This window comes from Sceloporus occidentalis, unplaced genomic scaffold (genome assembly GCF_023333645.1).
Source record: "Sceloporus occidentalis isolate IW3139 unplaced genomic scaffold, rSceOcc1.0.p SCAF_114, whole genome shotgun sequence".
NCBI classification, from domain to species: Eukaryota; Metazoa; Chordata; class Lepidosauria; order Squamata; family Phrynosomatidae; genus Sceloporus; species Sceloporus occidentalis.
The window spans coordinates 993,333-1,018,194 of NW_028317094.1; the positions used below are offsets into that span (position 1 = coordinate 993,333).

Below are 24,862 nucleotides of genomic sequence, written 5' to 3' on the forward strand. Positions count from 1 at the left end.
GGCTGGAATCCCCGTCCCTCACACCATCCCTGGCCCTGATTGGCTGGAATCCCCGTCCCTCACACCATCCCTGGCCCTGATTGGCTGGAATCCCCGTCCCTCACACCATCCCTGGCCCTGATTGGCTGGAATGCCTGTCCCTCCCACCATCCCTGGCCCTGATTGGCTGGAATCCCCTTCCCTCCCACCATCCCTGGCCCTGATTGGCTGGAATCCCCTTCCCTCCCACCATCCCTGGCCCTGATTGGCTGGCAGCCCAGTCTCTCCCAACAGCCCTGGCTCTGATTGGCTGGAATCCCTGTCCCTCCCACCATCCCTGGCTATCTTGTGTTCTGGCATCCATTTTGTGTTCCAGTGGCCATTTTGTTCCAGAACCTTCTCTGAGCCTCAGTTGAACAGAGGCCTCTCTTTCTCTCCTGAGGCTCCAGAGTCAGAAGGAGGCCAGGCTCCTTGGGCCAAAAGGAAGGAAGTGTGTCTCTTTGTGTCTCTTTTGTGTCTCTTTTCTGAGAGGGTTTTCTTATTACACAGCTCTGCTCCTTCTGGGGAACATGGGTTTTAAGAGGGATCAGAAATGGGGAGGATAGTCTTAATCCAAGCCTTCTTCTTCTTCTTCACAAACATTGGGCTTTGGCTTCTAAGAGGAGGCTTGTCCCCCAAAAAAGGCCAAAAGTGGCTCCTTTGGGAGGTTTTAACAGTCTCCCCAGTTTCCTTATTAATAGATTTTCAGGCAAGAAGGAAGGAGGCAGACCAGAATAACTCAGATTACCAAGAATGAAACAAGACTTGGGCGCTTCTATCCTTTTACAACCATCTCAGGCTGTATCTGCACTGAAGAAATAATCCAGTTTGAAACCACTTTAACTCTCCTGGCTCCATTTTGTGGAATCCTGGGATTTGTAGTTTGTTGTGGCACCAGAGCTCTCTGGCAGAGAATGTAAAATCCCAGGATTCCATAGCACTGAGTGGTTAAACCGGTGTCAAAGTGCCTTATTTCTATAGTGCAGATGCAGCCTTCTGGAGAAAAGGGCTGATGTTGAGGAAAAGCATTGGGGAACTCTGGAGGTTTCAGCAGATGATTTATTTATTTATGATGCACTCATTTCACATCTAACTACGGGGACATAACCAGGGCCCTCTCCAATTCCCCATCCTCTAATCCTCCAACACTCTAAGAAGGCATGGAGTATCTGTTGTGTAGGGGAGCTGCAGTGAATCTATGCTAGGTCTGGGTTTCTTGCCAAGCCAATCCTAACCCTTGTCCTTTTTCTCAGGAACTCCATCTCGGCCTCCTTGTACACGGCTTTGGGCCTCTCTTGCTGGAAGTGACCAAGTGCAGGGCCACCAGGACCCCTGCCCACCTGATGGCAAACACAGAGGCCAAGCGGAGGGAATTGGGCTCCAACAGAAAGAGGCTGCCGAAGTACAACAGCTCTTTGGTAAGTCACCAACCTATTAGCTTCATCTGTGTCACTTCTGGGCCAATTTATGAAAGGAAGCAATTAATATACTGTCCGAGTTTGGCAGAGACAGTCCTGGTCAATCCTCTGTCACCCCACTTATTCAGGGGCTTTTAAAAATGTCCTAGTTGGTCTATCCTCCTCCCACTTTCCCCTTTCTCAGCTCACTTCCGTTCCTGAGTGCAATTGAGTTTACAGCCTATCAGCTCAAAAGTGGGGAGAGGAGAGGAAAGAGGGAGACTGGATAGTTGAAGCAAAAGCAAACTGCTGTGCCTTTCCTAGCTTGTGTGATCTTCCTCATAAACAACTTTGGCCATCTTTACTGCCTTCTGGGTTGCTTGTCCACATGTGTCTTGTTTTTCCCATCAATCAAGTGTTGGGGGCTATGGGAGAATGTCTCTGGATATAAATTGGGGGTGGGCCCAGTGGCCCTCAAGCCCAGAGTGCTCCCCAGAACTGCTTTATAAAAATGACATTTGCCTCCAAAATATGGCAAGAAATGTCTAAATGCACCATAATTCTTTGGTGGCTAAATGTACTGTATGTGTTGGGATAGTCAGTATCCTAATCCGTCATCAATATCCCAGCCATGGCCTAAATTATATTGTTTATTATATTTCATATTATATTGAAAAGATTCAAGACAAACTGGATCTCAAAGGCATTAGCTTTTTTCTTGCTGGCAGAATTTAAAGTTTATTTCCTGGACTGAATTTTAAAGTGATCAAATAATATTTGGATGCACCATGTGCTTTCCTCCCCTTTTGCTTAGTCACTCTCTGGATGAGGGCTATTTTCTGTTGCAGGTGACCTTTGCGGATGTGGCGATATATTTCACGGAGAACGAATGGAAACTGTTGACGAAGAAGCAGAGACTTATGTACAGTTCTGTAATGATGGAAAATTACGAGAATGTGGCCTCTGTGGGTAAGGAACCGGAATCCACTAGCATTATAGAATCATAGAGTTGGAATAGACCACAAGGGCCATCCAGTTCAACCCTCTTCTGCCATGCAGGAATACACATTCCAAGCCCCATCCAGCCTTGGTTTAAAGACCTCCAAAGAAGAGAACTCCACCAAACTCTAAGGAAGTATATTGCACTGTCGAAGAGCTCTTACTGTCCCAAAGTTCCTCCTAATGTTTAGGTGGAACCTCTTTCTTTGTCGTTTGCATCCATTGTGGTGTCTCTTTTTCTCTGTAGCAGCAAAAAGCAAGCTTGCTCCATCCTCAATACGACCCTTTCCAATATTTAAACATGGATATCATATCCACTGTCAATTTTCTTTTCTCCAGGGTAAACATACCCAGCTCTCTAAGCCGCTCCTCATAGGGCTTGATGGTTTCCAGATCCTTCACCATTTTGGTTGCCCTCCTCTGGGCATGTTCCAACCTGTCAACATCCTTTTTGAATTTCGGAGGCCACAACTGGACACAGGATTATTCCAAGTAAGGCCTGACCAAAGCTGAATAGAGTGGCACTATTACTTCCCTTGATCTAGAAACTATACTCGTATTGATGCAGCCTAGAATCACATTGGCCTTTTTAGCTGCCGCATCACACTGTTGGTCCAAGTTCAACTAGTGGTCTACTAGGAGTCCTAGATCCCTTTGAAGCGTAGTTTAATTGTGATAGCAACATCCAGTAGAATATTTGAATTTGTAGTTTAGTGAGGCACTATTGCTCTCCACTTCATAAGGATTCCAAATACTGCATTGTAAACTGCCAATTGTCAGAAGCAGGTTCTGTGGTTCATCCAGAATGGTATTGGGGTTTAGGGGGGATTGTTAGTAGTTTAAATGCTAGTAGTTTTAAGTAGTTGGTAAGGATATTGGGGCCTAGAATGGCTTTGGGGAAGGGAAGCAGTTGTGGAGGCTATTAACTGCCTGGTCTGTGAAGTCTGGGTGGCAGACATGACCCCGGGGGGAGAGGCACATGTGAACGGTGGAAGAAGATGGCAAGAGGTACCTTGGCAGCCGGGCTGGTTAGGAGCTGAAGGGGAGGAAAAGGGAGGAGTGTGAAGATAGTTAATGACGGAGGGAAAAGGTTTAGACACTTCAGAGACAGCTTAGACTTATTAATGGATCCTTCTGCCTGTGTTTCTAAATAAACCTTTTGGTGGAAGCAAAGGACTTTTAAATTCTGAAACTAAGTTCCGCCCCCAGATATCTCACCAATGCTAGGATTTTGTAGGAAGACAGCATGGAGATAACTAGTAATGCATTTCTCATTGAAATGGTAGCACATCTCTGAGTATGTTTCCTTTTTTGGCCCTCTTCCAGCCTTTTGAGGTTCTGCTTCACTTCCCAAAAGGGATGCAATGGGATACTGAGGCACAAAACTTTATTCCTATTTTAAGGCAATACAATGTGTGGTTGCCCCTGAGATCCCCAGGGGGCCAATGTGACGCCCCCAATCCCCAACAGTAGCCCATCCCTGTCTTACAGATGTCTTAATACTGCTCCCTGGTGCTTGATCCTCACCAAAACAGAAGTCCAGGCCCCAGCCCCCTTGCTTTGCTTTTCCCAATGAGTAATTTGTATATGGATTATCCTGCCTTTCTCAACAAATGAACCTTTAAGTGTCCCTTTTATGCATCACATAAATGGGTGTGTGTCTGTGATAGAGAGAAGGAGGGAATGTGAAAAACAGAAAGGCAGGAAAGAGATGGTGAAGGTGAAATACTGAAGCAGTGCAGATGGGCAAGAAGGAAGGTTGGAGAGCGGAGGGAGAAAGGGAAGGAGATTAGGCTTAAGAGGGAGATGAAATAACAGATATAGGATGGGGGACACCTGGCTGAATGAAACTACGTGTGAAAGGGATCTAGTAGTCCAAGTAAACCACAAGTTGAACATGAGTCAACAGTGTAATTCGGCAGCTAACAAGGCCAATGCGATTTAGGTTGCATCAATAGAAGTATAATGTCAGGATCAAGGGAAGTAATAGTGCCACTGTATTCTGCCTTGGTCAGGCCCCACCTGTAATACTGTGTCCAGTTCTGGGCACCACAATTCAAAAAGGATGTGGAGAAACTGGAGCATGTCCAAAGGAGGGCGACTAAAATGGTGCAGGATTTGGAAACTATGAGGAACGACTTGGGTAACTAGGGATGTTTAGCCTGGAGAAGAGAAGGTTAAGGGGTGATATGATAGCCCTGTTTAAATATTTGAAGGAATGTCAAGCTTGTTTTCTGCTGCTCCAGAGACTAGAACACGGAACAATGGATGCAAACTGCAGTAAAAGAGATTCCACTTCAACATAAGAAGGAACTTCCTGACAGTAAGGTCTGTTCGACAATGGAACAAACTCCCTCTGAGATTTTGGTGGAGTCTCCTTTCTTAGAGATCTTCAAACAGAGGCTGGATGGCCATCTGTCAGGGATGCTTTGATTCCTACATGGCAGAATGTGGTTGGACTGGATAGCCCTTGTAGTCTCTTCCATCTCTATGATTCTAGGCCTATGGGAGCCAGGAGGGGGAGGCAGGAGCAAAGCCAGGATCGCCTAGCTCTGTGCGGAGAGAAAGGGACCTCTGGGAAGGACCAGGAGAGGGGCCTTGGGGATTGGGAGGCAGCCACCAACCTCACAGATTATACTACTAATAATAATAATAATAATAATAAGTTTTATTTGTATTTACCTGCCTCTCTCAATGGAGCAAGGCGGTATTACAACCGTAAAATAGCCACAAAACAACAATAGCATCCAATTTACACACAGTAAAACAACAAAACGCTTAAAACTCAATTTGCGACAAATAAAAACATCATTTAAAATGTACAGTTGTGATCAGAAGTGGAATTTTTCCTTAAGTTCTTTACAAGAGGTCAGCTGGGTAAGCCTGCAGGAAGGGATCCGTCTTAAGTCCTTTCTTGAAAGCATCCAAGGTGGTGTTAAGACGGATCTCCTCCGGCAAGTTGTTCCATAACTTGGAATTGCTTTCGCATGTTTCTTGGGTGGGGAAAGAATTGTCTGAAACTGAATTAAAAGAAATGGGTGCTTGGTGGAAATACTTCAGCCAAAAAGGATTATCACACCGGCTCTCAGGTCCTTCTTGGCTCTGAATTCTGGTCCCATTCAAAGCCAATGTATAGCACAGTCTGAAGGCGACACTCCCAGAGTTCAATAATAACATAGCAGAGTACAGTAGCAAATCTCCAGATATAGGCATTGGCAATGCATTAACCACTTTCTACACTTAAAAATAACTCACACAGTTGATTTCCTCCAAGTCCTTGGAGGTTCTTTAGCTTGAGTTGCAATAGAAAACAAATATGTACCAGCTCTCCTCTCTGACTTTCATCAACTTCACAATCTCTTGTACACAAAACTCGAACCCACATCAATCCACATGTGAGCTGTATACTGTATTGGCTGTGATTCATCTCCTGGTGCCACACAGCATGAATCTTCCTCTGCAGTTAGCTTGCATCATGCCATGTGCTCTGACTCAACACTCTATGGCAGTCTCACAGGAAATGATGCCACTTTTCAATCAAAGTATTTTTACATATATATATATTGGAATATTTTTCAAATGCCTGACTATCTGCTTCTACTGATTTCCTCATGACAGTTCCCCTTCAATTTCTTCTTTGGTAGCTCTGAGTAAGGATACAGTCATTATATGGATTTGGGGCATCCAGAACAGGGTCATGCTCAGGTCACTCACACCAACATTATTAATTTAATCTCAAATAGGGAGGGATGAATGTGGGGCTAAATCTTGGGGTAACCCTTTCATCTCTTAACACTGAGATTCAGTCTTGTCTGTCATTGTCCTCCTTTACAGAAGAATTTGTCAGTCACAAGAGAGTCCACACAGGAGAGAAGCCATACAAATGCCAGCATTGTGGGAAAAGATTTTCTTGGAAGTCAGTCCTAGAGATGCATCAGAGAGTCCACACAGGAGAGAAGCCATACAAATGCCAGCATTGTGGGAAATGTTTTTCTTCAAAGGCACACCTAGTGAGACATCAGAGAGTCCACACAGGAGAGAAGCCATACAAATGCCAGCATTGTGGGAAATGTTGTTCTCAGAAGCCAGACCTAGTGAAGCATCAGAGAGTCCACACACGAGAGAAGCCATACAAATGCCAGCATTGTGGGAAATGTTTTTCTTCAAAGACACACCTAGTGAGACATCAGAGAGTCCACACAGGAGAGAAGCCATACAAATGCCAGCATTGTGGGAAATGTTTTTCTCAGAAGTCAGACCTATTGGCACATCAGAGAGTCCACACAGGAGAGAAGCCATACAAATGCCAGCGTTGTTGGAAATGTTTTTCTTCAAAGTCATACCTATTGGCACATCAGAGAGTCCACACAGGAGAGAAGCCATACAAATGCCAGGATTGTGGGAAGTGTTTTTCTTCAAAGTCATACCTATTGGCACATCAGAGAGTCCACACAGGAGAGAAGCCATACAAATGCCAGCATTGTGGGAAATGTTTTTCTTCAAAGGCACACCTAGTGAGACATCAGAGAGTCCACACAGGAGAGAAGCCATACAAATGCCAGCATTGTGGGAAATGTTTTTCTCAGAAGTCAGACCTATTGGCACATCAGAGAGGCCACACAGGAGAGAAGCCATACAAATGCCAGCATTGTGGGAAATGTTTTCCTCAGAGGTCAAGCCTAGTGAAACATCAGAGAGTCCACACAGGAGAGAAGCCATACAAATGCCAGCATTGTTGGAAATGTTTTTCTTCAAAGTCATACCTATTGGCACATCAGAGAGTCCACACAGGAGAGAACCCAAACAAATGCCAGGATTGTGGGAAATGTTTTTCTTCCAAGTCATATCTATTGGCACATCAGAGAGTCCACACAGGAGAGAAGCCATACAAATGCCAGGATTGTGGGAAATGTTTTTCTTCCAAGTCATATCTATTGGCACATCAGAGAGTCCACACAGGAGAGAACCCAAACAAATGCCAGGATTGTGGGAAATGTTTTTCTTCCAAGTCATATCTATTGGCACATCAGAGAGTCCACACAGGAGAGAAGCCATACAAATGCCAGGATTGTGGGAAATGTTTTTCTTCCAAGTCATATCTATTGGCACATCAGAGAGTCCACACAGGAGAGAAGCCATACAAATGCCAGCATTGTGGGAAATGTTTTTCTTCAAAGTCATACCTATTGGCACATCAGAGAGTCCACACAGGAGAGAACCCAAACAAATGCCAGGATTGTGGGAAATGTTTTTCTTCCAAGTCATATCTATTGGCACATCAGAGAGTCCACACAGGAGAGAAGCCATACAAATGCCAGCATTGTGGGAAATGTTTTTCTTCCAAGTCGTACCTATTGGCACATCAGAGAGTCCACACAGGAGAGAACCCAAACAAATGCCAGGATTGTGGGAAATGTTTTTCTTCCAAGTCATATCTATTGGCACATCAGAGAGTCCACACAGGAGAGAAGCCATACAAATGCCAGCATTGTGGGAAATGTTTTCCTCGGAAGTCAATCCTCGTGGCACATCAGAGAGTCCACACAGGAGAGAACCCAAACAAATGCCAGCATTGTGGGAAATGTTTTTCTTCCAAGTCATACCTATTGGCACATCAGAGAGTCCACATAGGAGAGAACCCAAAAAAATGCCAGCATTGTGGGAAATGTTTTTCTTCCAAGACATACCTATTGGTACATCAGAGAGTCCACACAGGAGAGAAGCCACACAAATGCCAGCATTGTGGGAGATGTTTTTCTTCCAAGACATACCTATTGGTACATCAGAGAGTCCACACAGGAGAGAAGCCACACAAATGCCAGCATTGTGGGAAATGTTTTTCTTCAAAGTCATACCTATTGGTACATCAAAGAGTCCACACAGGAGAGAAGCCATACAAATGCCAGCATTGTGGGAAATGTTTTTCTTCCAAGTCATATCTATTGGCACATCAGAGAGTCCACATAGGAGAGAACCCAAAAAAATGCCAGCATTGTGGGAAATGTTTTTCTTCCAAGACATACCTATTGGTACATCAGAGAGTCCACACAGGAGAGAAGCCACACAAATGCCAGCATTGTGGGAGATGTTTTTCTTCCAAGACATACCTATTGGTACATCAGAGAGTCCACACAGGAGAGAAGCCACACAAATGCCAGCATTGTGGGAAATGTTTTTCTTCAAAGTCATACCTATTGGTACATCAAAGAGTCCACACAGGAGAGAAGCCATACAAATGCCAGCATTGTGGGAAATGTTTTTCTCGAAAGTCAGTCCTAGTGAAACATCAGAGAGTCCACACAGGAGAGAAGCCACACAAATTCCAGAAATGAACTAACATTATATTTATCAAGAAGCAAAACAAAGAATATATTTTAAATCTTGTGGTGATAAGAAAAAGCCCTTGTGATTTCGTGTGTTAGGTTTGTGTGTCCATATGCCTGTTTATGTTTTTAATTATATTTTGTTATTTTGAGGTTTTATTTGCCTTTATTATAGCTTATTGCTTTCGTTTATAAATTTGAGTGGGGATCATGGTGGTGGAATAGGTTAGTTAAACAGAGGGGTGGGATTGGCTATAGCTGGTTAGAATAGTTATGGGAATGATAGCATTTGGAATTTGTGGGATGTTGGCTGAAGAAAGTTGGGGACAGGTATTAACAGAAAGGGCTAGTTTGTGGGAATGGCAAAGGGGGCCTTGTTATCTGTGGGACATAGACTATGGGAATTGGAGGTGGGGGCCAGGTTTGGACGAGTGTGATGTTTTAGGTTTTGGGGTTTTAATGTTTGCTTTGGGGAGGGCAGCTCTGACTTAAACACTGAATTTCTGATTATGTGTTTGAAATAAAGTTTTTGTTGTTTCAACACACTGGACTCATTGGTGTACAGAAATTCTGCATTTGCACAAAATGTACCCTTTCTTCTCTCCTCAGCCCTCAGCTCCATTCCCAGCCATAAAAACAGAGGCAAGCACACATATATTCTCATAGAGACAGAGCTATATGTACAAAGCAGAGCCTTCCCAGCCTTTCCCTCCTGAGTCCAGCTCTGCAGCTTGGGCTCCATTCTGGAAGGAAGGAAAAAAGGCCATAGTCCTTCCCTTCTTCCAAAGGCCGACAATGGAATAAACAGCAGCAGCAGCAAAGGCCCTACAATCCCTGTGCATGCTGAGAAGGGGTCTTTGGGGCATCCGAAAGGAATGAAAGCGCCAAGGGAAGAAAAGCATAAAGGGACTGCTGAAGTCGGGGGGGAGGATTTGGGACCTGTTTCAGGCACCTTCCCCCCGGAACCCATTACTAGAGCCTTCCACAGCTCACTATGATGCTTTAAATGACTATTTCTGTCAGATAAGAGCCAAATTGGACGTCAGCATTATTGCGGAGGCTATAAGTGAGGTGTCCATGAGTAAGATCATACTGGATCAATTTGAATCTGAGTACTGAGGATGTGGACAAGCTCTTTGGAAGTATGAAGAAGAGCCCTTGCCGTCTCGACCCTTGCCCTTCATATATCACCTGAGATATATCATAGATGCATCTCTTAGTTAGGGCTATTTTCCATCATGCTTAAAAGAAGCAGTGTTACAGCCATTTATGGAAAAGCCCTCCCTAGATCCCGTGGACATGAACAATTACAGACCGGTCTCCCGTCTTCCATTTCTAACCAACATAATTTTGAGGGCAGTTGCTCTTCATCTCCAAGCAGTCTTGGATGAGACAAATTATCTGGACCCATTTCAAACTGGCTTCAGGATGGGATACGGAGTCGAAACTGTTATGGTTGACTTAGTAAATGATCTTTGCTTCAAGGGGGAATGTAACTTACCAAACTTCAAGCTGTATTATTATTATGCAGCTTGTCTCAAATGGTTAGAAGAATGGTTCAAATTAGAAAACAAGAATTTACTGAATATAGAAAAAGCTAACCTGAATCTTGGTATACATGAATATATGTGGTATACAAAACCAAAAGATAATGATACTTTTAACCATCATGTTATAAGAAGATCATTGCTTAAAGTATGGAATAAAATGAGACATCAATTTTGGGTGTCATTGCAAGAAGCCTATTACAATAGAACAAAGAACAAAGATACTCCATGGCTAAGATATGGAGATTTAATGAACAAAACACCAGAAGGAAAATACAATATGAATTCTATGGAAGAACTTAATGAAAGAGGAAACATGAAGGATTCGTTTTTATACAACCAATTAAACAATCGTTTTAAGGCAGACAATAAAGCTCCTGAGTTAACGATGGATAACAATGAAATAGATAAATTTATGATGGACAAAGAAGGTAAACACATATCCAAATATTATAAACTATTCAAAGAAAGAGATCTAGAAGATGAAATTATTAAACACAGCATGGTAAGATGGGCAGGTGATATAAATAAAACTATAACTATAGAGGAATGGGGAAAATCATGGAAAGGAACAAATAAATTCATTCTGTGCCAAAACTATAAATGAAATTATATCAAAATGTTATTCAGGTGGTATCTAACCCCCCAAAAACCCACCAGATATACAAAACTGGTAATACTAAGTGCAAGAAATGCGGGGAACCCGAGGGAAACTTCTTTCATATTGGTGGACATGCATTAAAGCTAAAGGATTCTGGCAAAGGATCCATGGAAGCATCCAAAACATTCTTCATATAAATATTCCCTTTGAACCACATTTATTTTTACTAAACATGACACACAACATAAAGTGAGTAAAATACAATAGAATTGTTTTATGTATGGTCTCATGTGCAAGGATCTTATGTGCTCAGGTTTGGAAATCTACAATTAATCCTTCTATCAAAGATTGGTTGATTAAGATATATGAAGCTAGAAATATGGATATAGTATCTGCCTTACTAAGAGGGAAATCAAAATAATATTTAGAAATGGAACAGAGTTGTCTTAAAACATTTGAAGAAAAGGGTGATAACATTCCGTTAAATTAATAGTTAATATTCGGTCGATATTTGGTAATTTAAATACTATCATGGGAATATCTCAGTGTAATAAACATTTTTAAAGTAAAAAAAGGAAGACCCACATAACTGTTGTGGGGAGCGCCACACATTGAGTTGCTATAGCCACATTCTGCGCTCTCCTGGCCTTGCTGCAGTTGAGCGATTGGCAGTTCAAGGGTGGCGACACGCTCCAACGCTGCAATGGTCAAAGGAAGTGTTTAGACTTTGCTTGTTGTTTCTTGCTCCCTTCACCCTTAAATGTAGGGCCATTCAGACTATATTTTACCCCGGTTCCCAAACCAGTTTAAAAGTTGGAAGTTCACACTCGCGCCGATTTTAACACAACTCGATCAGGGGCTTGCACAAGCGATCCAGGGCAAATCCCCCTTAGCGCAGTTTTTCTGAAAGCGGACTATTGACCCTTTCTTTTTTAAAACAACTGGCTCTTCCCTGCTGCCAGCAAATATGAACTCAGCCCCAGTCATGATTGGGTCAAGTTCAGGGGGTATATTACCCCGATTGAGGTAAAGGGTAGTACAGACTTCTTTCTGGGGAGATTCGATATGGGGCACCTGGATCTGCCCAGTTCTATCCAGGGCAAATGACGGAGTGGGAATGTGGCCTTTGTGAAGGTGGGGGGACTTACCTTCTTGGTGCTGGCCCTCCAGGTGAGCGATGCATTGGGCAAGGAGTCCCTCTCCTCATCGCCTGCAGTCTCTGGTTCCACTGGAGGCAGGGCCTCTTCTCCAGCATCACCTGGAACAATGCACCAGAACAATGGACAACAACAGATGGATGTGTCCATATATGTATATATGTGGAGGCATCTGTATCTAAGTGCACTCAGACGTATATTTTAATCTGAACACCTACTGACTGCCGAAATGAGCTCCAGGGCCTGAAGGCAACTCATAACAGTTTCAAGTCTCTAAACATAAATCTTGCATAGAACACGTCTTTGCATACATAACCATAGATATCTGTCTGAACATGTGCATGTTCACACATACGTACTTACATACATGTGTATATATATTTTCATAAGCCAACCTTCAGGGTGATGGCGTGTACTCCCATTGTCTTCCTCCTCCAGGCGAGGTAGACTCCGCATGGCCTCCCTGTGACGCCTCCCCCGGCGTTCTGTGTGGAGGAAAGAGGAACTGGAGACACAAGTGCAGAAATGAGCTGACAGGTGCCTCAAGACAACCAATCATAGCACCCCAGTACAGGAAATGTCAACAGGCAAGACTCGCCCGCAGTGGCATTGAGGTCCAGTATAGGACCCCCAGACAGCATCCAGAGATGCCACATCTCATAAAAAAACAGAGGTTTGTGGCATGATGCAGGGCTGTCGCCATGCTCACGCATAGCACGATAGAAGGCCGTCCTCATCACCTTCACCTTGGAGGCCACCTGCGTCTCTGACCTCTCAAAGCCCCATCTCCTCATCTTTCTGGCAATCTTTGAGTAGATTGCCCTCTTAGGGTGGGATGTGGACTCCATTATGAGGTCCAGGTCCACATTCGTCTCCAGACAGTGATAGAGGTACTGGACCTCCCCATCTGTCCAGCGATTCCACCCTCTGGGCATTGTCTCTGGGCAGAGTAGAGCAAAGCACACTACCAATACTCACAGCCTAAGGCCCGAAAACTCACCTTTCTGTTGTGGCAGGCGCTTGGGACTTTTGTTATCCCACCACTGCCACCAAAATATGTGTGAGGCACACCAAAGATTTTAAGCTATAGGTAGCATTGCTGTTTTTAACCTCACCATGAGCCAAGTGAGGTTTAAAATAAAAACGAAGGCTTATTGTAATACAGGGTGGAATAAATATACAGTCAGCCCTTCTTATACACAGAATTTTTATACACGGATTCAAGCATAGACGGTTTGAAACTGTTCCAAAAAAGTATAAATTTACCTTGATTTTCCATTTTTTATTAGGGACACCATTTTGCTATGTCATTATACTTAATGGGACTTGAGCATACACGGATTTTGTTATACACGGGGGATCTTGGAACCAAAGCCCAGCGTCTAACAAGGGTCCACTGTAACTTGTTTCAAAGCTTGTTCAATATGAATAAATAATTAGTGCTACCAAATTCCCTTCTAGGGCCCAAGCCCCATAGACTATCGACACAGTTAAGGTACGCAACCCATCCCTCTCTTTTCTAGAGTCTGTTTGGGACCCTAGTCCTTCCCTTTGGACTCAAGGAAAAACCTGTTTCCAGTCCCTCGGGAGGACTGTTAACAACCCAAGTCCTCACACTGCCTTGGCTAGAACCTTCTCCTCAGATCAAAAGTCCCAACTGTCAGTCTTCTCCAACTGTCAGCCACCGGTTGGTGTTCCCCTCTTCTCAGCCAGCACCTGATTGGCTGAGCTCTAGCTGCCTTTTCATTGGTCAGCTTGAGGCTGTATTCGCCACAGGGCCTTCCCACGCAAACTTTTTGCTGGACAGCAGATGGCGCTGTAGGAGGCTTTTGCGCATGCGCCAAAAGCTCCAGGCTTGCTGGAAAAACTATTGATGGGTTTTAACGTGAAATATAGATATAGATATATGGATTATATATGATGATAACACACACACACACACACACACACACACAGAGTGGACCCTTGTTGTAGGCCGGGGTTTGGTTCCAAGATCCCCATTGTATAACAAAATATGGGGATGCTCAAGTCCCATTGACTATAATGAGAGAGCAAAATGGAGTCCGTAATAAAAACTGGAAAATCAAGGTTTGATATTTTATATTTATATTGTTGTGGAACTTTTTCTGGCCGTGGATGCTATAAAAAATCCATGTTTAAGAAGGGCAGACTGTATAAGTATAATATATAGAAGAATATATAAGTACATATAATATTATCAAAGTCAGTCCTAGTTAGGCATCAGAGAGGCCACATGGGAGAGAAGCCATACAAATGCCAGCATTGTGGGAAATGTGTTTCATTGAAATCAAACCTAGTGACACATCAGAGAGTCCACACAGGAGAGAAGCCATAGAAATGCCAGCATTGTGGGAAATGTGTTTCTATGAAGTCAAGCTCCTTCACCTCCCTTGATCTTTTTAGGAAGGAATTAAAGACCTTTCTCTTCCGACAAGCTTTCGCCCATGTGCCCTGATTACATGCTGTTCTCCCCTGATATGCAATGGTTCTAGCTAGTTAGTTTGTCTTCTTTGGTTTTAACGCTTGTTGTAGATTTTATAGTGTTTTAAAGTATTGGGTTATTTTTATGATGTTTTTATACTGTATGTTTTTATATTGCATATTGTGCTACACTTTTTTCCTTTGCTGTACCCCGCTTTGATCTATTTTTGGAAAAGTGGGTTATAAATAAACATTCTTATTCTTATTCTTATTAGTGACACATCAGAGAGTCCAGACAGGAGAGAAGCCACACAAATCCCAGTAGTGAACTAGCATTATTTTTGTCAGTAAGGAATGCAAAAATTATGTTTCCAATCCAGTGGTGCTAAGAAAAGGCCCTTGTGATTTGGTTTGTTAGGTTTCTCTGTCCATATGTCTGTTTATGTTTTAAAGTTATGTTTTGTTAAGATTAGGTTTTAATTACTAATAGTAAAGATAATGGCTTTGGGTTGTAAATTTGGCTGGGGATTGTGGGTCATGGTATGGTTTAGGTAGAGGGGGATTGGGATTTGTTGCATCTGGCTAGAATAAACACACACATTTATATATACTCTTCTACTTGCATACAATTTAAACATAAGCAAATGCATGGAGAAATATCGAGGTACATATGAATGCACATTGATGCACACATCTCACATTCTGGTCAACATCAGCATGTATATATAATCATAACTGTGTATATGTTTACTTCCAGTCATAAGAGCATAACTGCCCTGCAATTACTGTAATTGGAAATTTATACTTTGTGATGTTTTTATGATATGTATTTTACACATGATTGGCTCCAGAGGAAACTCTGAGGGCTGCCATTGGCTGGAATTCCCTATCTCCCACCATCCCTGGCCCTGATTGGCTGGAATCCCCATTCCTCCCACCATCCTTGGCCCTGATTGGCTGGAATCCCCATTCCTCCCACCATCCTTGGCCCTGATTGGCTGGAATCCCCATTCCTCCCACCATCCTTGGCCCTGATTGGATGAAATCCCAGTCCCCCCACCATCCTTGGCCCTGATTGGCTGGAGTCCCTGTCCCTCCCATCATCCCTGGCCCTGATTGGATGGAATCCAATTTTGTGTTCCAGAGGCCATTTTGTGCTGCTTGTGACTGTTGGGAATATTGTTCCAGAACCTTCTCTGAGCCTCAGTTGAACAGAGGCCTCTCTTTCTCTCCTGAGGCTCCAGAGTCAGAAGGAGTCCAGGCTCCTTGGGCCAAAAGGAAGGGTGTCTCTTTGTGTGTCTTTTGTGTCTCTTTTCTGAGAGGGTTTTCTTATTACAAAGCTCTGCTCCTTCTGGGGAAGATGGGTTTTAAAAGGGATCAGAAATGGAAAGGATACTTTTAATAGAAGCCTTGTTATTATTTGCAAACATTGGGCTTTGTTTGGCTTCTAAGAGGAGGCTTCTCCCCCAAAAAAGGCCAAAAGTAGCTCCTTTGGGAGGTTTTAAAAGTCTCCCCAGTTTCCTAATTAATAGATTTTCAGGCAAGAAGGAAGGAGACAGACCAGAATAACTCATATTACCAAGAATGAAACAAATAAACATACAAACAAACAAACAAACAAGAACAACAAGAATAAGGATTAGACAAAAAACAAACTGCTTATATTTTAAAAAAGCAAAACCATGTTTAACAGGATAAAAAATCAACTTTGATGCTTTTACAACCGACTCAGGCTGTATCTGCACTACAGAAATAATCCAGTTCTAAAGTGTGTTAACTCTCCTTGTTCCATTCTATGGAATCCTGGGCCTTTTAGTTTGTTGTGGCATGAGAGCTTTCTGGCAGAGAAGGCTAAGTGTCCAAAGGTAAAATCCCAGGATTCCATAGCACTGAGCGGTTAAAGTGGTGTCAAAGTGCCTTATTTCTGTTGTGTGGAGGACACCTTCTTGGGAAATGGGCCGATGATGAGGAAAAGCACTGGGGACGTCTGGAGGTCTCTGCAGATTATTTGTTTGTTTATTCATTCATGATGCGCTCATTTCACATCCAGCTATAGGGACATAACCAGGGTCCTCTCCAATTCCCCATCCCCTAATCCCCCACCACTCTAAGAAGGCATGGAGTATCTGTTGTGTAGGGGAGCTGCTTCTCAGAGGGGGACAGGAAAAGTCTTAGAGGCCCCATTTCCCATTGCCAGGAGAGGAAAGGTGATTGTGGGGGTCAGGCCTAGAAGGAGGAGGGAAAGGTGGCCATGGGGGGAAGGAGGAAAGGCCTCAATGAATACTCTCTTTTGGGGGAGGTATTGGTCTATGGCATGAAGGCAATTGCCTCCCCCCCCCCCCCACACACACACACAAAGCAATGGCTGCCAAGGCCTTCCCTCCATCCCCCTCCTCTGACCCAGAAGGAGACCATGGAGGGACTGGTCTCTATTGCCTGGCAGAACAACCTCACAGGGTTGTTGTTGTGATTGTGGTTGTGAGGAGAAGAGAGAGGGACATTGGGGGTGGGGAGAAGGTGCTCTCCACAAAAAGAAGAAGTGAGAGGGAGGAGCTCCTTTCAGGGGTGCATTAGAGTTTTTTTGTGGGGGAAGAGGCCTGTAGCCTTGTTAAGCGAAAGGTCTTGGTTTCCAGACGCTTCACCATTTTAGTCGCCCTCCTGGTACAAATTTGATAAAGAAGACCCTCTACTTTTCATGATGATGATGATGATTATGATGATGATAGCCCTCTGTATCTACAGATTTCTTTACCTGTAGATTGAGCCATTCAAGGCTTGAATATATAGAAAAATAATGTAAATTCCAAGAGCAATTCTTGGTTTTGCCATTTTACATAATAGACGTTGCTTTTGTTGTTATTGTTATTGTGTGTCTCCAAGTCGTTTTGAATTTATGGTGACCCTAAGGCAGACCTATCACAGGGTTTCCTTGGCAAATATCTTCAGAATAGCTTTCCTATTGCCTTTTCCTGAGGCTGGGAGAGTGTGACTTGCCCATGGTCACCCAATGGTTTTCCATGGTGGAGCTGGGATTCCACATCTGAACTCCAGAGTCATAGTTCAGCTATGCTCAAACCACTATGCCACTCTGGCTTCTATATTATGGACACCATTTCACTGGGCCATTTCATTTCATGGACTTGGCCCAGCTTTCTCATCCATGGAGGTCATTTTGCAAGCCCCCTTCTCCTCCTCCATTTCCAGGCCCAGCTCCTTCTGCATGCCCTCCAACTCTCCCAGTTTGGAAGGGACATTCCCCCTGATTCATCCTCTGCCCTCCCACCTTCTCAGCTACTTTTCAAATGTCCTGGTTTCTTCTTCCTCCTCCTGCCATTTCTCCCTTCTCTTCAGCTCATTGCCATTGCTGCAAACTGAGTCCAAAGGGCAAAAGCAGTCTGCCTTCCATGAAGACAGTGAAGGAGAAAGGAGAAGAGGGGCCCTTCCCAGAGGCTCAGACAAAAGCAAACAGCTGCAGCCTCTCCTAGTTTGCTTCTCCTTCTTCAGGAAGAACCTTGCAATCTTGATCATATTCTGAGGTTCCTTGGTCACAGACTCCCTTTGGGATTCCCCTCCAAAATATCATGGCCCCACAGAAACTCCGAAGAGAGGAGAGGAGGCCTGGCAGCCGGAAGAGCCCTTTTCAGATGAAGGAGGAGGAGGAGGCTTCTTTGCTTCCATCCCCCAAGGCTGCCTCCCTACAGAAGACCTTCCAGCCCCCCATCATTGACTCCAACCTGGGGGCCTTTCATTCATCATTATCACATAGGAACCAAATTTGAGAGCTCCTCATTGAGGCACCCATCTTTCCTTCACTGCCAGGGAAATCCAGATGAGCCCTTCTTCCTATCAGCCAACAGTCAAAGCCACCAGCCTTCTAGAACCCTATTCAGGCTCCAAGCCAACTGCCAGCCTTTCCCAGAATTCCACACGCTCCCTTCCTCCCAGTGGAGGAGACCGGGAGACAGAGCAATGGGTGCAAACTCCAGGACATGAGAGACTCCCCCTCAGCATCTCCCCTCTTTTCCTCTCTTCCCATTTCAAGTCCCTTTCAGGTCTCTCCCACCTTCCAGAGGGGGAGCTGAATTAGTTTAATTCTTTTTACTTTTATTTTAATGTATACTTTTGTATGTTATAATTTAATTTTATTAAACTTGTAATTTCAGTTGTGTCCCTTTATGAGGGGGAATGAGATATTATTATTATTATCATTATTATTATCATCATCATCATCATCAACAATTATGATAATTAGTTTCTTGTTCCCAAAACCACAGAACGTTGTGAAAACTCAAAGACTAACAGAGATCAAAAATGCACTGCATAAATACTCCAGTTTGAGACTGCTTTAACTGCCCTGGCTCAATGCTAGGGAATTCTAGGAACTGTAGTTTTGTGAGACATTTAGCCTTCTCTATCAGAGAGCTGAGGTGCCATAATAAACTACAATCCCCAAAATTCCCTAGCACTTAGCAAAGGCAGTTAAAGCTGTCTGAAAGAGGGTTATTTCTGCCGTGTGATTTGGACCTCTGTTAGCCTTTGAGCTTCCACAAGGCTTTGTGCTTTTCAAGGAAGAGACTCATCATCATCATCATCATCATCATCATCATCATCATCATCATCATCCCTGCAGTGTGTTCTGAACCAGAAATCAGTGGGACTTAACTCCCAGAAAGTGGGGCCAAGATTGCAGTCCTAGGAGGAGGAGGAAGGCATAGAGGAAGGGCCTGAGGAGGAGGAGGAGCAGAGAGGCCTCTGAGGATTCTTCAGGGGAAGAAGGAGAAGGAGAAGGGGGCTCCTGGGGGAAAAACCACTGGGAGAACTAGCTCCTGGTTGCAACTTCTTCTTCTTCTTCTTCTTCTTCTTCTTCTTCTTCTTCTTCTTCTTCTTCTTCTTCTTCGTATTATTATTGTTAAATTTTATTTATTTATAAAGACATAAAAATATTTATAAACAGTATCTCAGTGATAGTTTTTTTGTGGGTTTTTCAGGCTATGTGGCCATGTTCTAGTATCTCAGTCAGTCTCTGTATTATAGTATCAGCAAAGATTTTAGCTGTTGTTAAAGTCTGGAAATCCTATTTGGGGTCCTTTCCGACTTTGGGGCCCTTTCAACCTCCATTTTGGGTTCCCTGAAGGCCTCAAACTGACAACTGCCAAGCGCTGAGCCATTGGCAGCCATTTTGTGTTCTGGTGGCCATTTTGTGCTGCTTGTGACTGTGGGGAATAATGTTCCAGAACCTTCTCTGAGGCCTCAGTTGAACAGAGGCTCTCTTTCTTTCTGAGGCTCCAGAGTCAGAAGGAGGCCAGGTTCCTTGGGCCAAAAGGAAGGAAGTGTGTCTCTTTGTGTGTCTTTTCTTATTGCACAGCTCTGCTCCTTCTGGGGAACATGGGTTTTAAAAGGGAACATTGGTTTTAAAAGGGATCAGAAATGGGAAGGATAGTTTTAATACAAGCCTTATTATTATTCTTCATAAACATCGGGCTTTTGCTCCTAAGAGGAGGCTTGTCCCCTCCAAAAAGGCCAAAAGTAGCTCCTTTGGGAGGTTTTAAAATTTTTCCAGTTTCTTATTAAGAGATTTTCACTCAAGAAGGAAGCCATCTCAAATGACCAAATAAAAATAGAAACAAACAAGAACAACAAAAATAAGGATTACAGACTAAAACAAACCACTTATTTTTTAAAAGGAAAACCATTATTTGGAGGGTAAAAAAAAGTCTTGGGTGCTTCTATCCTTTTACAACCAATTTAGGCTGTATCTGCTCTACAGAAATAATCCGGTTCGAAACCACTTTAACTCTCCTGGCTCTGTCCTGTGGAATCCTGGGATTTGTAGTTCGTTGTGGCACCAGAGCTCTCTGGCAGATAAGGCTAAGTGTCCCAAAGGTAAAATCCCAGGATTCCATAGCACTGAGCGGTTAAAGCGGTGTCAAAGTGTTTTATTTCTGCAGTGTGGATGCAGCCTTCTTGGGAAAGGGGCTGATGCTGGAAAGCACTGGGGACCTCTGGAGGTTTCAGCAGATTATTCATTTATTTAGTTATGATGCACTCATTTCACATCCAGCTACAGGGACATAACCAGGGCCCTCTCCAATTCCCCACCCCCTAATCCCCCATCACTCTACTAAGACATGGAGTATCTGTTGTGTAGGGGAGCTGCAGTGAGTGTATACTAAGTCCAGGGGGCTTTGTTTGGTGCAGAGGGAGGAAGGGGATGCCCACCTCTGCATCGGCCCAAAGGAGGCATGTGTCACCTGCGTATGTCACCAGCAGGATGCTATTCTCTGTGTCTTTGAGTTCTGCAGGGTTTCTTGCCAAGTCAATCCTAACCCTGGTCCCTTTTCTCAGGAACTTCATCTCTGCTTCTTTCTACACGGCTTTGGACCTCTCTTGCTGGAAGTGACACAAGTGCAAGACCACCAGGACCCCTGCCCACCTGAAGGCTGACAGAGAGGCCAAGAAGAGGGAGTTGGGCTCCCAGAGAAAGATGCTGCGGAGGTACAAGAATTCTTTGGTGAGTTGAAGTTCTTGACTATTAATTTCATCTGTGTCACTGCTAGGTCAGTTCATGAAAGCAAGCGGAGAACATATTCTCCCAATATGGCAGATACAGTCCTGGTTAACCCTCTGTCACCCCACTTTTTCAGGGACTTTTAAAAATTTCCCGGTTGCTCTCTCCTCCTCCCACTTTCCCCCTTCTCACCTCACTTCAGTTCCTGAGTGCCATTCAGTTTGCACCCCATCAACTCAAAAGTGGGGAGAAGAGAGGAAAGACGGAGGCAGGATATTGCCCTTCCCAGGAGGCTGAAGCAAAAGCAAACTTCTGTGCCCTTCCCTGTTTGTGTGACCTCCCTCATAAACAACTTTGGCCATCTTCACTGCCTTCTGGATTGCTTCTCCACATGTGTCTTGCTTTTCCCATCTCTGCAATGTTGGAGGATATGGGGGAACATCTCTGGATCTAAATATGGAGTAGCCCCAGTGGCCCTCAATCCCAGTGTGCTCCCCAAAACTGTTATTAAAAATGACGTTTGCCTCTGAAATGTGGCAAGAAATTTCTAAATGCACTATAATTCTTTGGTGGCTAAAAGTTCTGTATGTATTGGGATAGTGAGTATCCTAATACATCTTCAATATCCCAGCAATGGCCTAAATTATATTGTTTATGATATTAGAATCATAGAGTTGGAAGAGACCACAAGGGCCATCCAGTCCAACCCCCTGCCATGCAGGAACTCTCAATCAAAGCATACACATCAGATGGCCATCCAGCCTCATCTTAAAGACCTCCAAGGAAGGAGACGCCACTGGATTCCGAGGAAGGAGTGTGTTCCACTGTCAAACAGCCCTTACTGTCAGGACGTTCCTCCTAATGTTCAGGTGGAATCTCTTTTCCTGGATCTTGCATCCATTGTTCCGGATCCTGTTTTCTGGAGCAGCAGAAAACAAGCTTGCTCCCTCCTCAATATGACATCCCTTCATATATTTAAACAGGGCTATCACATCACCTCTTAACCTTGTCTTCTCCAGGCTAAACATGTCCAGCTCCCTAAGTATATTATATTGAAAGGATTCGAGACAAACTAGATTTAAAGGCAGCAGGTTTTTGCTTGCTAACATAATTTCCTGCACTGAATTCTGAAGTGATGAAATAATATTTGGGATACACCATGCGATTTCCTTCCCTTTTCCTTAGTCACTCCCTGGATGAGGGCTATTTTCTGTTGCAGGTGACCTTTGCGGATGTGGCAGTATATTTCACCAAAGACGAATGGAATCTGTTGACGAAGAAGCAGAGGCTTATGTACAATTGTGTAATGATGGAGAATTATGAGAATGTGGCTTCTGTGGGTAAGGAACCTGAATCCATTGTCCTTTCTATGAGACTGAGGTCCCTTTTGTGCTAAATTATCATGGTGCTATGATTCCACTAGAATTATAGAATCATAGAGTTGGAATAGACCACAAGGGCCATCCAGTTGAACCCCCTTCTGCCATGCAGGAATACATTTCCAAACACCATCCAGCCTCTGTTTAAAGACCTCCAAGGAAGAGGATTCCACAAAAGTAAGGGAGTTGCACCGTCAAAGAGCTCTTACTGTCGCTCCTCAAAGGGCTTGATGGTTTCAAGATCCTTCACCACTTTGGCTGCCTTCCTCTGGGCATGTTCCAACTTGACAACATCCTTTTTAAATTGTGGGGCCCTCAACTGGACACAGGATTATTCTGACTAAAGCAGAATAGAGTAGCACTATTACATCCCTTGATCTAGAAACTTTACTCATATTGATGCAACCTAGAATGATATTGGCGTTTTTAGCTGTATACTGTATTGGTTGTGAGTCAACTATCTGCTTCCACTGATTTCCTCATGGAAGTTCCCCTACAATCTCTTCTTTGCTAGCTCCTATGAGTAAGGATACAATCATTATATGGATTTGGGGGCATCCAGAACAGTGTCATGCTCAGGTCACTCACACCAACTTTATTAATTGAACCTGAAATAGGGAGGTGTGAACGTAGGGCTAAATCTTGGGGTAACACCTTCCTCTCTTAACACTGAGATTCAGTCTTGTCTGTCATTGTCCTTGTTTACAGAAGAACTTGTCAGTCATGAGAGAGTCCACACAAGAAAGATGTCACATAAATGTCAGCATTGTGGAAAAAGATTTGCCTACAAGTCAGTCCTTGTCAAGCATCAGAGAGTCCACACAGGAGAGAAGCCATACAAGTGCCAGCATTGTGGGAAATGTTTTTCTTGGAAGTCAATCCTAGTGAAACATCAGAGAGTCCACACAGGAGAGAAGCCATACAAATGCCAACATTGTGGGAAATGTTTTTCTTCAAAGTCATACCTAGTGATACATCAGAGATCGCACACAGGAGCAAAGCCATACAAATGCCAGCATTGTGGGAAATGTTTTCCTCTAAAGTCAAGCCTAGTGACACATCAGAGAGTCCACACAGGAGAGAAGCCATACAAATGCCAGCATTGTGGGAAATGTTTTTCATCAAAGTCATACCTAGTGATACATCAGAGATCTCACACAGGAGCAAAGCCATACAAATGTCAGCATTGTGGACAGTGTTTTGCTCAGAAGTCAAGCCTAGTGACACATCAGAGAGTCCACACTGGAGAGAAGCCATTCAAATGCCAGCATTGTGGGAAATGTTTTTCATCAAAGTCATACCTAGTGATACATCAGAGATCTCACACAGGAGCAAAGCCATACAAATGTCAGCATTGTGGGAAATGTTTTTCTTCAAAGTCATACCTAGTGATACATCAGAGATCTCACACAGGAGCAAAGCCATACAAATGCCAGCATTGTGGGAAATGTTTTTCTCGTAAATCAATCCTTGTGACACATCAGAGAGTCCACACTGGAGAGAAGCCATACAAATGCCAGCATTGTGGGAAAAGTTTTTCAGTGAAGTCAAACCTACTGACACATCAGAGAGTCCACACAGTAGAGAAGCCACACAAATCCCAGAAGTGAACTAACTTTATTTTTTCAAGAATTAATATAGAAAATATATTTTCAATCCAGCAGTGAAAAGGCCCTTATGCTTTTGTTTGTAAGGGTTGTCTATCCATATGTCTGTGGTTTGTCTGTGGATAAGTCTGTTTATGTTTTAAAGTTATATTTTGTTAAGTTTAGGTTTTCATTGCTGTTAGTATAGATCATAGTTTATAAATTTGACTGGAGATTGTGGTATAGGTTAGCGAAATAGAGGGGTGGGATTTGTTGCAGCTGGCTCAAATAGTTATGGGAATGTTAGTTTTTGCAGTGGGTGAGATGTAGGCTGAAGAAAGTTGGGGGCCGATATTACCAGAAAGGGGGTTAGTTTCTGGGGGTGGCAAAGGGGGTCTTGTTACCTGTGGGGCATAGACTGTAGGAACTGGAGATGGGGGCTAGGTTGGGAAGAGGGTGGTGTTTTAGGTTTTGGGGTTTTAATGTATAGTTTGGCTTGGAGTGGGTAGTTCTGGCTTAACCACTGAATTCCTTGTATGTGTTCTCAATAAAGTTCTTTGCTATTTCAACACACTGGACTCTGATGCACAGAAGTTCTGCATTTGCACAAAATTGACACTTTCTTCTCTCCTCAGTCCTCAGCTCCATTCCCAGCTATAAGAACAGCAGAGGCAAACACACACACACTCACACTCACACACACACACACACACACACACACACACACACACACACACTCTGAGAGAGAAAGAGCTATATGTACAAAGCAGAGTCTTCATAGCCTTTCTCTCCTGAGTCTAGCTCCGCAGCTTGGGCTCCATTCCGAAAGGAAGGAAGAAAGGGCGTATTCCTTCCCTTATTCCAGAGGCTATAGGTGAGGTGTCCACTAACTCCGTGAATAAGAT

General features: G+C 43.7%; 2 protein-coding genes across 2 annotated transcripts; both read left to right on the forward strand.

Annotated features, from left to right (window-relative positions):
- Window positions 1–2,353: 2,353 nt before the first annotated feature.
- LOC149282447 (uncharacterized) lies at window positions 2,354–11,218 on the forward strand. The gene is made up of 3 exons (XM_089498157.1): window positions 2,354–2,384; window positions 6,249–7,988; window positions 11,199–11,218. The coding sequence occupies exons 1-3, from the start codon at window positions 2,354–2,356 to the stop codon at window positions 11,216–11,218; spliced, it is 1,791 nt and encodes a 596-aa protein (XP_089354283.1).
- A 10,933-nt stretch (window positions 11,219–22,151) lies between these two features.
- LOC149282448 (uncharacterized) lies at window positions 22,152–24,510 on the forward strand. The gene is made up of 2 exons (XM_089498158.1): window positions 22,152–22,332; window positions 23,080–24,510. Exons 1-2 carry the CDS (start codon window positions 22,152–22,154, stop codon window positions 23,979–23,981), a joined length of 1,083 nt encoding a protein of 360 aa, XP_089354284.1. The 3' UTR covers window positions 23,982–24,510.
- Window positions 24,511–24,862: the final 352 nt, after the last annotated feature.